General features: G+C 42.4%; 1 protein-coding gene across 2 annotated transcripts; it reads left to right on the top strand.

The window, feature by feature from the left end:
• Positions 1-2,753: 2,753 nt before the first annotated feature.
• On the top strand, positions 2,754-13,830 carry NIPA2 (NIPA magnesium transporter 2). 2 transcript variants are annotated; one of them, XM_031596181.2, is made up of 8 exons: positions 2,754-3,040; positions 5,135-5,191; positions 9,159-9,219; positions 9,536-9,758; positions 11,186-11,242; positions 11,612-11,702; positions 12,292-12,452; positions 12,853-13,830. In XM_031596181.2, exons 4-8 carry the CDS (start codon positions 9,620-9,622, stop codon positions 13,488-13,490), a joined length of 1,086 nt encoding a protein of 361 aa, XP_031452041.1. In that variant the 5' UTR covers positions 2,754-3,040; positions 5,135-5,191; positions 9,159-9,219; positions 9,536-9,619; the 3' UTR covers positions 13,491-13,830. The 2 variants fall into 2 exon arrangements, with proteins under 2 accessions (XP_031452041.1, XP_031452042.1); XM_031596182.2 differs by lacking the exon at positions 2,754-3,040 and adding an exon at positions 3,273-3,473.
• Positions 13,831-13,935: the final 105 nt, after the last annotated feature.

The raw sequence follows: 13,935 nt of genomic DNA, 5'->3' as shown, positions 1-13,935 counted from the left end.
TGAAGTTCATAGCTACTTGTATTAGGTACTGGCACATAAACATGACTTTCAGACACGCCATTTTTCAAATGGTGGGATTTTGATGAGGAACTGTTTCAGTCTTTAGGCTTGTGTCATAGGGAACAGACCAGTATTATTGCTGGTGAAAGTTAAAAATTATTTTAAAACAAGCAAAGTCTCTTGAGTATAAAATTTGCATGCGTTGGAAGAGATTGGCATGGCTTCTTCACAAGGTATGTGCTTGAAATCTTATTTTTAAAGGTGTTGCTGATATTAATGCAATGTCCCAAGATAGGAAGATCAGAAAACTAGGTTTCCTTTTTGTACGCAGCATCTCTGATTTTCCTTTTTTAATTTCCTTTTATTTTTTTATTCTTTAAGTAAGTGAGTATACCGCTGTTACCACTGAAGTCTGTGACATAACCAGTCATGAATGTATGTATCTCATCCCCACATCTCACATGAGGAGGGTGTTAAAAAGACCAAAATCTGATAGTGCCATTTTCTCTTTATTTAACAAGAGGTGGTGGAGGGGAGGGGGAAAAAAAAAAATGCTGTTGATTTTTCTGACGTGTTTTTTACTGTTTTTGTTCTTATTTTTGAGATCTTAAGCAGAGCTTATTAAGTCGCATCTGGGAGCGCAACCCTTGTAGGAACAGCCTCACAGATACAGATCCTTTGTTCTGCTCAGCTGTCTTGGTTAAATGCAGCAGGGACATGGCCACCAGAGGCCGTTACAGCTGCCTGATTTCCTCATCAGTTTTCTGCCGTCTACAGACAGCACTGAATTTATCACCCTGCTTTAAAACTCTGCCAGCTTGTGATATTTTGCCAAGGGATACCAGACAGCTCTGGGTAGATAGCTTTTTATCGTAATCCTTTCACTGTTTGTATGGAGTTGGAAATTACTGCACAAGTCAGCTAGCTCATATGCAGCATGAACCTGCTAACCTGCTAATGTTTCCCTGGGTTGTGTGGGTGGCAGCCTTGCTCTTCATCCTTAAACCTTGAGGGATGTTTATATACGCAATAGATACTGAGCCCTGAAAAGTTCTGCTCGTAGCTTTGCATAACAATTTATACTAGCAGACATTTGCTGTGAAATTCATTGAGTACAAAGAATGTGGAGCGGTACTGTGAGAATGGATGAGGGTAGGTAGCTTACTATCATTCTTCTTTTCAGAGTTGCTTCCAGATACTCTGAAAACATGTCTGGTGTATCATGCTGTTGTAAATTATCAAGAGATGCTTTGATAATTTTCTGTTAAGCACAACCTATGGCAGAGAAATAAGACTGTGATGACTTGTGATGAACTGAGAGCACTCAAAAATGTGTTTTGTGTGAAGGAGTAGCAGTATGTTGATCAGAACTAACAGCTGGAAAAAATATATCAAGAAGAGTTTAAACAGATGTTGAACTTTTTCAAAGATTTCACAGTTCTGGTATCTGGCAAAACACAGAAAAGCCAGCTGCAAAGTGCTTAGCAAATAGTTGCATACTGTCTATTATATAGATCATCACAGAATCATAGAATGGCCTGGGTTGAAAAGGACCACAACGATCATCCAGTTTCAACCCCCCTGCTATGTGCAGGGTCTCCAACCACCAGACCAGGCTGCCCAGAGCCACATCCAGCCTGGCCTTGAATGCCTCCAGGGATGGGGCATCCACAGCCTCAATGGGCAACCTGTTCCAGTGCAAAATTAATGTCGCATCTAACAGTCTAGTTTCAAGCCTGGGGATAGAATATTGCTCTAGGACATAAAATAGGCCTAAATATTATTTCTTTGAGTGTCCTGGAAGTTGCAAGACTTAAACTGTCAGAGTGAGGGGCCTTTTTGGTTCAGCTGGTGAGCAAGATGCGGGATCATGGGAGGGTAAGCCAAGATTGCTGCTCTAGTTTTGTTTCCAAGTTTTACAGAAATGAAACAGCAGCCTGTGCAGGCTGTGGTCATGTTCTGAGAAATCCTAGCAAAGGAAAATGTTGTCACTAAGAGATGCGACCAACAGGTCAGTCCTACTTGAAAGTCACAGCTCTCAGGTGCAGCTATCGCAGATGTTTTGGGAGTGGTGGCAATCTAGGCTAATGCTCCACGGCAGCTTTGGAAGGTGTATATTAGTAGTTTTGAAGGAACTGAGGGGCTCTCTGAGCTTATCAATTGGTATAGCTGCATTCCAGAGTCTAAACTATAAGCTGAGGAGAAACGTGCCAACGTCCAGTCAGGCATATGAGATTCAAGTAGTTTTGGTAGGAAACTGTGCACGAGGAGCGTGGGACCTGGGTTAAATGGACTAATAAATTGTACAAATCACTCAAGTATTTTAAATGGCCTTTTTTTTTTTTTTTTTTTTTTTTTTTACTGTATGGGGTTTGTAAGTTCTCATGTAAGAGTGTAAAAAAAAAAAAACGTGGATTTTTGAAAGGGATGCTTCTTGGGGTAGGAAGTCATAACGAATGGCGCGTGGCTGTGAGGAAACACGTTTCTCGTGAAATATTCTGTAACGCATCAAATGGCTCTTCGTTTAAAAATAATAATATAAAAAAGTTGCCCGTAGAAGGCCACAAAGCCGGCTCAGAAATAGCGTTCCTAAGCGGCGTTACGTCCCGCCCCGGCCGGAGGCAGCTCTCCCCTTCGCCCTGAGGGCGACGGGCGGCTACGCAGCCCTCAGCCGCCGGTGGCGCTGACGTCACACCGCGCCCCCAGGGGGAAGGAGAGGCGAAGGCTTACGGGAGAGGCCACGTGACCGGGGCGGGCGGGGCGCGGCCCGGCCCAGAGCGAGGCGGCCGCTCCCTTTCCGGCGGGCGCTGCCGGGACCAGCGGGGCGGGGACAGCCGAGCGCGGGGAAGGCGCCCGCCCTCGCCTCTCGCTTCCGCCGCCCGCCGTCAGTCCTCACCCTCCCATCCCCTCACCTCATGGCGGTGCAGAGCGTAGGGGCCGGCCCCTCCCACCGCCCGCTCCGGCCTCCCCCGCCTCTTCTTCCGCGCGCGGTAGCCGCGGGGCTCCTCCCGACGGGAGCGTGAGGGGGCGGCGACAGCAGGTAACGGGGGAGAGATGAGGGCGGCGGAGGCCTGGCGGCCCGCCGGGGAGGGGGGCGGTGTGAGCAGGGGGGAGGCGGCCGGGAGGCGGGGTCTGCGGGCGCGAGGCGCCGCCCCGCCTCGGGGTCGAACCGCGGGCCCCGGTGCCGACGTGCCGGGAGCCGTGCGGGTGAGGAGCCGGCAGGCCCGGGTGGGCCGTGCCCGGCCGCGGTAACGCGTGCGTGCGTGCGTGCGTGCGTGCGTGCGTGCGTGCGTGCGTGAGACTGGCGGCGGGGTATTGGCGGTGCCGCGCTCGTCCCGTGGAGATGAACGGGTTCGTCCGCCGCTCGGTGCGAGGCTGAGTGCCGGCTGAGCTCCAGCAGAGCTTCCCAGCCCGGGTTCGGCTTCGGTCTGAGGTGTGAAAGGAGGTTTTGAGTTTGTTTCCGTTCTGTGAAGGTAAGGCTTGCGTCTGGCGTCTCAGCCCCGGAGTGTCTTTAGGTTGTGTGAAACGCGAGGCTGCCTGTCTTAAAAGCTCAAGGTGGAACTTGAGTGAACTTTGCTCGTCTGGTTGAGAATGAGGTAACGAAATAGTTGCAGCGGGGATGGAGGAGGTTGTGTCATTGACTGTTGGGTCCGTTTTGATAGACTTCTGGGAAGTGCAGGCAGGAGGGCAGCAGCTACGAAACACGCTGTAGTCATTTGGTTGATGAATAACGCTCTGTTTTAGTGAACGTCCTGCAATTGAAGATTGTTCTTTATATAGAAGAGGATAAGTATAAATGGCATAGGAAGAATAGGATGTACAAAAAGGCAAAGAATTGGATTTTTTTCTTTTTTTCTCCCCCAGTATCTTAAAATTGAGTGCTCTTTGTTTTGTTTTTTTTTTTCTTTATTAATACCACGTTAAAGGAGTACATTTCCTCAGTGTTCAGAAAACCTTCTTAAATGGGCTTTTTGAACTGGTGTGTCTTTTGCTTTGAGCACTTGTGACTCTAGTGTGCTATCTATACGCACGTATGACATCTTTGTAAAAAAAATACTACTAATATTATTAAGATAAAGCATATTTCCTTGTTTACCTTGTCTGCATAACGCATAAAAATAAGCATAAGACTGTGCTCTCATGGACAAAGCTGGAAAACTTTATCTCTGTTTTAGGACATTTGGGGAGAGTTTTCACACAGAGGGTGGTGACACACTGGAACAGGCTGCCCAAGGAGGCTGTGGATGCCCCATCCCTGAAGGCATTCAAGGCCAGGCTGGATGTGGCTCTGGGCAGCCTGGTCTGGTGGTTGGTGACCCTGCACATAGCAGGGGGGTTGAAACTGGATGATCATTGTGGTCCTTTTCAACCCAGGCCATTCTGTGATCTGATTCTGTTGGAATTATACTTGCCCTACAAAATTGGACGTGCTCTTTCCTACTTTCTGGACTCCTTGGGCTCTGGATGGCATCTTGGCCTTTTGAAGGTGCACGTGACTGAGATTTGAACCAGCAGCTCTGAAGTCTGAATTGTGTGCTACATCTGTCCTTTATGTGTTCTCTGCCCCCATATTTCAGATGTTCATGAGTGCACATAACATGACTGAGGCAGAAGACTTGCGTTACAGAGTTAGCTGTATGTTGCAGATTTAAGGAATCTTACTGAGAATATCTGTGTTGTTACTTTTTTCCCCAACCTAAAAGCTCACTGTACCAAAGCCAATGCTTAAGACTTTAGTTTTTCTTACAATGAAAGTGCCTTAGAACTTAAGTTACTGAACAAACATGAAGGGATGACAGCAGTATTTCAGTTCAACTTTTAGCATGTTCCCTCCTAAGGAACAGCTTGGATTGCACATTAGTTTTTTCAGTTAGTGAAGTGGAAAGCAAAGGGATGAAAGAACTGTAAGGTTTCACAGGAGATGTATGTAGGGAATGTTGAACTGAAAAATCACTCTACTTTGTTACTCATGCATTTTTAAAAGTGTGAGCTCCCTTTCTAAAGCATAGGTGAGACTGTGTGCACTTCTGTGTGTTGTGCATGAAGGTAAGATTAGCATGAAGTTATGGACATCAGGGTTTTCTAGCTGAATTCTTAATGTACCAATTAATATTTTTATTAACTTATATTTTAGAAACCTAACGTTGGAAATACTTAAGAAGCGAATGCCTCTGGATTTTGGAACAAATTGGTATGTATGTAACAAGCCTTCAAAGGGTACGTTACTCAACACTTGTGCTGTTAGGGGGTGTTTCTGGTTCCTGTGGATTTATGCCTCTGGAAGGGAAGAAGGGAACATATAATAGTCACTGTACACTTGTTATAAGCTTTGGTTGCTTGAACCTACTCTTCTTCCACATAAAGCTTTGTGGATGGGAGGGCATTAAGCAGGTGCACTATTTGAAAGTCAGAAACACAGAATTTCTCATGGAGCTCTTACAGATGAGCAGAATTGAAAAGACAGCAGAAAAGTTCAAAAAATTGTGAGCAGATGTGCCTGGAGTAACTCTTAGTAATGTCATATCAAAACAGGCCTGTTGTTTTAAAATCCTTCTGGTGAGTCATGTAGTGTTGGTGATGTGGCCGAAACAAGAGTGGTAATTAATGGCACTGAGCAGGGATGGGTTGCCAGTGAGTACATGCTGATGGATTTTTTCAGGAAACATTTCTGTAAAAGGAGATGCTTCTGTAGGAGTAAATGAAAGTTATTACGCCCAGCCAGGTGGAACTGGTTAAACAAATGCAGTTCAGAAAACAGTAGTTCTGCAGAAAAGAGTTTGGAGGTTACACTGTTGGAACAGTTGAAGCCGGCTGTGCAGGAAGAAAACCACTCATTTTGGGTTGAGTGGAAGAAAACTTCCACTGTATTGTGGAAGTGATAATATCTCAGCTGAAATACAGTGTACAGCTTCAAGAGTTGCTGTTGCTTGAGAAAAAAGCATGGGCTGTTGAGAGAGGCCCCAGAGGGCAGCACAGCAGAAGGCAGCAAGCGCCTGACCTGCAGTGACAGAGGGAGTTGTACATTATCCCAAGGCCTGAGTGGACTTTTGTGATAGGTTTTGTTAGTCAAAGGGAAGATCTAGATGAAGATCATTAGGTAATGAGAGAATTCCTAACAAACATCAGAACATCAAAGCGTGCCTGTGGTGTTTATGAAGTTTCATTCATAAATATCTTCCTTGGAGAAGAGTGTTTGAATTGCCTGTAGTGAGGAGCAGCATTAAATGATGCTGTACGGTTGAAGTAAATGGCTTGTTAAGGTCTGCCTTAGTTTAGTGATAAAATCTCATTCACAGTTAAAAAGATCAGCTTTTGGAGAGGAAATCCAGAATTCTAGCATTCAAAGATTTTAGTGTATATTCAGGCTATTTCTCAGAGAAAAGACAGTCTACTTAGCTCTTGTGGGCTGGTGGCCAAGTAGGCAAAGTTAGAACAATCCACCATGTTAACTTTTACTGACTGTAATTATTGCTTTCATATAATGTACAACTATTAGAGGTGATAATTAATTTTCTTTGGCTGGTAACTCCCTCATACTTACTTAAGCTTATCTGCTTTTAAATGTAAAATATTATTTCATCTCACAAAATCACTTCTAATGTTTCTGAACATGTAGCTAATTTGTTACAATAAATATTTAACATCTTTTAAGCTCCGTGCTCCTGTGGAGAGAAAAGGACTTCTGAGCAAAGAGGAAAAAGAAATGTTTCCTTGTGTTAGGCTGGTGACGCACTGGAACAGGTTGCCCAAGGAGGCTGTGGATGCCCCATCCCTGGAGGCATTCAAGGCCAGGCTGGATGTGGCTCTGGGCAGCCTGGTCTGGTGGTTGGCGACCCTGCACATAGCAGGGGGTTGAAACTGGATGATCGTTGTGGTCCTTTTCAACCCAGGCCATTCTATGATTCTGTGATTCATTCTAGCTTGTCAGCAGCTTTGCTTGTTATTTGTGGTATTTCCCAGATACACTCAGTGTTAAAATCAGTTACGAATTTGGTTAAAGAATCTTTGCAGAACAGTGCCAAGTCCAACTAAAACTACCAACAACCTTCCTTCCCTCCTGGTGAGCCAGATCTCTTCAGTGAGGAGCTGGGTTTGCCACAATCCTGCTGCAGAAATGGACAGTGAAGGTAAACATCAGTGTGAACTGTGCAGGAAAGTACGGCGCTGCAATCCAAGCCAGAATTGAACTGGCTACATCTGTGAGGGCAACTAAGCTTAGGAAAAAGCAGCAGTTATTTATGTGAAAAAGTAATCAGATTCTTCTTCCAAAGAAAGGTGATTTTGTCAATTTGAGTTCTGTTTTAATAAAAAATTACACCAATATAATTACTCTCATTGGTAATATAACTGGACTAGCTTCTGTTGGTCTTTTTCTGAATTCATAGAACCACAAGGTTGGAAAGGACCTTCAAGATCATCCAGTCCAACATTCCTCCCATTAGCATTGCTACCACAAGCTACCAAACCATATCTCATAGCTCCTCTTCCAGACGCCTCTTGAACACTGCCAGGGATGGTGACTCCACCACCTCCCTGGGCAGCCATTCCAGTGCCTGACTACTCTCTGAGAGAAAAAGTTCTTCCTCATGTCTAACCTAAACCTCCTCTGGCACAACTTGTTGTCATTTCCCTGGGTCCTGTTGGTTGCCTGGGAGAAGAAGCAATTCAAAGCCAGGAAATATTTGGAGCTATAGTTAGGGAGGTGACTTGTCTGGCTCTCTCACTCATGAGTTTTGTTGGAGTTTTGTTTGGTAGGTGTCTTTGAATCATGCATGAATCCACTTGAGGTTTTTTTTGTTGTTTGTGTTGGTTTTTAAAGCAGATCTTCGCAGTTCTTTTATTTCAGATTTTCCTACAAAAGAAGATACTAAAACTTCTGCAAGGATAATCAGAGAGGGCTGGAGATTTTTGAACTGCCGATCTTGTAGTGTTTTGGATAGTGCTGTGTTGAGTGTTTATGGAATAAGTTTGCTTTTCTTTGCTTTTTTGCAGCCTAACAGAGTGCAAACAAGGGGAGCTGTGTTCACTTTTAATGTTAACCTACCTGTGGTTCTCTGCTGGGTTTCCCTAGGAGTGTAGTGAATTAATGGAAGTTGGCAGCAAGAGCATAAACGGAAAGGTGGTATTGGAAGAAAACAATGAATTTAAAGAAACAAGAGCAGGAGTGAGAGCTGTGAGCTTGCCTAAGAGACTTGCAGTGTGCATTTATCAAGTCCAAGGCTTGCATTGGTACGCCTTTCTCTGCCAGAGCCTGGGTGCTTGGTATTGCACTGCCTTGATGCTGGCACTGTACTGCTATATGGGGAGGCTGCTGCTGTCTCTCAGTATTAGAAATCTGAATTCCATGACTTTAATGAGCACCTGAATGGAAACATTTTTTTCCCTCCTGTTCTTTGCTCCCTTTCCCTCTTAAGTCAAAAACCTGTTAATACAATGTGCAGCACGTGCAGTGCTTTTGATTATCTGGAAAATGATTGCTTGGGGAAATAAATGCAAATCTGTGATTGGTGTTCCCAGGAAATAAAACTATCTTTATCTGTAGGCGTTTTCTTCCTTTCAGCCAGTTCTCTGAATGTTCATAATAACCAGCAGCCTTAAAATAAAAGCCTAAATATAGTTTCCATTTCCCTTCATACCAGAGAGACGTTAATCTTCTTGAAAGGACTTTGGGTTGGGTTTTGTTTTGGGTTTTTTTGTTTGTTTTTTGTTTTTTCATTTTAAAAGGATTTATACAGATATCTTAAATTTAAATCTTACATAGTAGATGAAATCCAGGAGATCTTCATTGCAGTACATAACAGGAGAGAGGATGTACTGAAATGAATTTCCGTACTTAGCTAGAGGATGAATATGTAAAACCTACATTTCTAGTCCAGTCTAGTTAGTACTTTTTGCTAAGCTGTCATTGAAGGTCTTACATAACTAAGGCTTAGGTTGGGTGAGTGCTTTTTAGCAGAGAGCTCATAGTTACTGTAGCTGAGCAGAAAAATGCTTCATACGGGTGTGGGAAGTTCTTCGTACGTGCATCAACAAACAGAGGCTTTTTCTTGTTCCTTGTTTATAGCTGGTAAGTGCATGTGCTTACATCCAGGCTCATTTGTATCAGGCAAATTGCTGTTAATTTAACACCTTTTCTGCTCTTCTTTCACTTTTTCTAGTGAGTTTATGTGGAAGAAATGCTGTGGCTGTTCTCAAGCTCTCTGACAAACTAATTTAAATGTAAGTAATTACTTGTTTGGTGTTGTCAGTTAAGTGCTGTGCAACTCACAGGTCTGTGTACGTAAGGAAAAGGAAAATAAATCACATCACTTGTTTTCTTTTACTTTCTTTTCTGGGAAGCTTTTATGTTTTGGGGTTTCCGTTTTTATATTCTGGGTCAGATAAAGATGTTAGTCACTCATCCGTGAGTCAAGCTTACACGTGCTTCTTTCTTCCTATAGGCTGTTCTCAGGAAGAACCAGCCACACCAACTGCTGAGGAATCCTCTGTATGTTACACATTTCTACCATTTTAATCATGTGTTTGTATTGCTCAGGTTTCAGTATTGCATCACCTTGTGTTGAGTAACAGAAGCTCCACAGTTCATTGATCAATGTGACAGTCCCCAGACGTTTGCGAGATGAGCCAAGCCCGTGGGAGATATGACTTCTGCATTGGGCTGGTGTTGGCTATGAGCTCCAGCATCTTTATTGGAGGGAGTTTCATCCTGAAAAAGAAAGGCCTTCTCCGATTAGCTAGGAAGGGCTCCATGAGAGCAGGTAAATGCATGTTTAAGAAGCTTGACGACATTCCAGTTTTACTGCTTAATAGATCACTGAATTTACGATCTCTTTACTTTTAGGTTTATGGAACCTAAAACATTTATTCAGTGTGTTTTGGTTGTGTTTTTTCCCTCTGGTGTCAAATACACCTAACTCAGCGTGTGACACATACCACTTGATTTGCATACAGTGCCCTGTAGGGACACTTAATTATAAAACTATTCCTTTGCATGTTAGGTAAGGTTTGAATTCATTTTGCAAATTGATCTTGGAACCAGCACTCTTAACTACATCTGTGCTCCTAAGAGGGTGAATTTTACTGCATTTGTCAGGAGATTGTTTTAGAAAACTGAGAGTCACGTGTAATGATATGCTGTAGTGTTGTCTGTTATTTGGAGCTACTGAAAGTGTTTGTCTCTCATTGTTGCCTTTTTAAAGCCAGGAACATTCTAAACAGTGTTTGGTTCTACTTACGGATTAATATATTACCAACACAAAAAGCCATGTTAATAGACACTTGTATACATTTTCAGCTTTATTTTGTTGAACTGAATTTAACAATATTAAATCACTTTCTGTATAGCTGTTACCATTTTGAGAATTGATTTTTCATCAGTCTCTCAACGTATTGATTGGAACAATAAAATTCTGACTACCTAGGTTCTTTCTTTTCCTTCTTGCCTGTCTCTGTGTTTGCTAAATGAGGCTCATGTTTGCAGTGTTTAGTAGCGACCAAGTCTGAGTTCTGCCTGTAGCAAGGAGGGGTCCAACTTAAGGTTTTAAAGATTTTAGAAGCCACTTCCCCACACCCCAATGGCTGTAAAGGAAATGAGGGATCATTACACTGCGTTGGAGCTATAATAGAATATTGGTTTGAGAGCAGCATGCGATGAGCATGCAGATAGTTGCAGAATCCTTAGATCATTCAGAAAGTTGAATCTGAATATTTTTAATTCAGTGCCAGTCCTGTCTGCTTCTGAAAGATGGTTGGTTTTGAGTGAGATACACAATTCATTGTGCCTGGTTTGGAATGGGGAAGTGTGACTGCATTTCACATTGATGCATGTAGTTGATTGTCTTAGCCACACCTGATTTCCACAGTGTTTTTCTGAGACTTGTAACTTGGCTTTTTGTGTTGTTACAGTGAGTTGAAAGAACTGTTTTTCATTGTAAAGCCAGTATGATCATCACTGCCACTTCTAATAAAAAGGAAATAAATAATCAGTTTTCAAAGCGGGCTGTAAGAAGCATGTCAGAGCTTGACAATGATTTCAATTCCTCTATCTTTTGTATATGGTCTCTTGAGCTAATAAAGACTGCCCGTGTTTTTAAGAGCAAACAAAAATGCTTTGGCAGTGTTATTAGTGACAGAGCTAGCTGTTTGTTGATGTATGTTTTTAATGGAGTAACAAACACTCTTTCAGGTCAAGGTGGTCATGCATACCTTAAGGAGTGGCTGTGGTGGGCTGGACTTCTTTCAAGTAAGTAACTGTAACTTAATGTATGCTGTAGCATGTGTTTTGCCTTGTAGCCTGGCACTGCAGATACCTCCACGTGAAAGTTCATGATTCCAGTAAGCAGGCTGGGGAGATACAACATGGACACCAAAGTAAAGCACCTTCTAATTTGGCAGAACTAATTTTAGGGCCTGTTGTAGTCCCCCAGTCTGTTTTGTGTTGAAAATAGTAATGGAGGTTTTGTGTTCTACAAGTACTGTTTAGCCCAACACCACCATTAGATTCTTCCCTTGTTCCCTTACTGCATGTTCATGTGTGCAAGAAGACTTACATGGATTCACGTGTTTGTTGCATAAGACACCCTAACTTCTTGTTATCATTACTATTCTGCAGTGGGAGCAGGCGAAGTAGCTAACTTTGCTGCCTATGCTTTTGCACCAGCTACATTAGTGACTCCTCTAGGAGCTCTCAGTGTTCTTGTAAGGTAAGAAATACTAACAGAAAGCAATGTGATTGCAGAGAGTGAAGCTAAATATTTATAAGTGCCTGAGATATGCTGTAATGAATGTGGTTTGCTCTTAACTATAAATGAAGAGCGGTTATAAATGTTAGAAATAACTTGAAGTTTCTCCAAATTCCAAGTGACTGCTTTAAAATGGTTCTGGCAGTCTGCATGTCAATATGTGAAAAACTGTCGCCTTCTCCATTTTAAAAACACTTTGTATACAACACAGGAGTATTTTCAAGATTTTTGTCTTTTAAAAAGTGATCTTTACAAGTGCCTCGATACAGAGTTCAGGGGAGGCAGTATAAAAAGGAGCTGCAAAATCCTACAAGTTAGTTCTGCCTGCAGCAAGTATCTTGATAGAAAATCAACTATGTCACTATTTTGAATAAAAGCTTAGCCAGTGGAATTGCTGTAAGTGATTTATGGCTATTAAGAGTGTTCCTGCTCACCAAAAAGTGCACATTGTGTATGTAACTGGTGTGTATGGTCAAATCAAGCTGTAAGTTGATGAGCAAATAAATATTACTAATTGCATGTTTTGTTCATTTTTTTTTCTTCTTTTTAGTGCCATTTTGTCATCCTTCTTTTTAAATGAAAAACTTAATCTACATGGAAAAATAGGGTGTTTGCTAAGTATACTTGGATCAACTGTGATGGTAATTCATGCTCCACAAGAGGAAGAAGTAGAAACTTTAGATGAAATGTCCAACAAACTACGTGATCCGGGTAAGAAAAATGCTGGCTTGATTTCTGAGTAGTTAATACAGAAAGATGTGTACTTACTCTTTTCTAAGCAGAGAGTTTTATTACCAACCTCAGATACCACATAGATGTCCTGTGTCTGCTTCATCTTGTCACAGTGGAGTAGAGATTTAGGTTCTGCAGTGTGATTCCATAGGGAGTCTTCAGGCTGACAGAGTGGTAAATGTAATGTGCCCAAGTTTCATTATTTTAGCAAGGTCACACTAAATTTATTTTAACTTCAGTGTTGGTGGAGTAACGAGAAACTTGCTATCTTTTCTGTTTAAGCTGAGTCAATCGCCTTATTAATGCCTTTTTTCTTGTTACCCCTAAGATGTTTGATAGAATACATAAATAACAAGATGCCTTTTCTCCCCAAACGCAGGTTTTGTGGTCTTCGCAACAGTTGTTGTCATTGTGTCTTTAATTCTAATAGTTGTGGTGGGACCTCGCCATGGACAGACCAACATTCTTGTGTACATCACAATTTGCTCTGTGATCGGAGCATTATCAGTCTCCTGTGTAAAAGGTCTGGGCATTGCTATAAAGGAACTTTTTGCAGGAAAACCAGTGCTGAAACGACCCTTGTCTTGGATTCTGCTGCTAAGCCTTACTGTCTGTGTGAGCACGCAGATCAACTACTTGAACAGGGCTCTGGATATATTCAACACTTCAATAGTGACTCCAATCTACTATGTAATCTTTACGACGTCTGTTTTAACTTGTTCTGCTATCCTGTTCAAGGAATGGCAACACATGGCGGCTGATGATATTATTGGCACCTTCAGTGGCTTCCTTACTATTATCGTGGGGATCTTTTTATTGCATGCCTTCAAAGATGTTAATTTCACCCTAGCAAATTTGCCCGTTTCCTTGCGAAAAGATGACAGAGCAGCAAATGGGTCTTTGCTGAGCACGTATGACTGCTTCAATCACGATGAAGAAAGTTCTACCTGTGTAAGTGAAATACAATCCACAGAGAGTCTCTCATCCAGGAGAAATGGAAGTCTGTCAGCGTTCTGAAAACATCTACTTGTTAAATAAGAGAAGAACAATTCTGTAACTCTGGATTATTTTTTTTTCCTGCTGTGAAATGTCTGAGCTTGTCTGGAACCTCATGTACTTCTTTAACAGTGTGGGTAGACAATCTTTAAGTTTGATTAGTTTGGATCACAAACACTGAAGGGGGTTTTAATTTGCCTTATTTTTACTTTACGAAAATACTAAAATGACCTCAGACCACAGTTGGTGTTGTTGCTTAAGTTATGTAAATACTTTCATTTCCCTTTTCTGTTTCAAGATGTATTGCACTAATGACAGTTTTATCCAAAATAAATGGCTTTATTTCTGCATTGGTGGTAAACGGATTGCAGTGAGCCTGAATCCTTTGTACTCGTGCCCCAAATGACTGCTGAATGGCTGTAACATTTTACTGCAGTGGGAGCTGTCCCAGTCTTTGACAGAAGAA

This window comes from Phasianus colchicus, chromosome 1, assembly GCF_987193195.1.
Source record: "Phasianus colchicus chromosome 1, bPhaCol1.hap1.1, whole genome shotgun sequence".
Classification (NCBI taxonomy): Eukaryota; Metazoa; Chordata; class Aves; order Galliformes; family Phasianidae; genus Phasianus; species Phasianus colchicus.
This window is presented reverse-complemented; position numbering and strand designations above follow the sequence as displayed.

Coding starts and splice junctions, on each gene's coding strand:
- NIPA2 (XM_031596181.2), top strand. CDS start 9,620: ATGAGCCAAGCCCGTGGGAGATATGACTTCTGCATTGGGCTGGTGTTG. Junction 11,243..11,611: donor GTGGGCTGGACTTCTTTCAA/GTAAGTAACTGT, acceptor ACTATTCTGCAG/TGGGAGCAGGCGAAGTAGCT. Junction 11,703..12,291: donor GCTCTCAGTGTTCTTGTAAG/GTAAGAAATACT, acceptor TCTTCTTTTTAG/TGCCATTTTGTCATCCTTCT.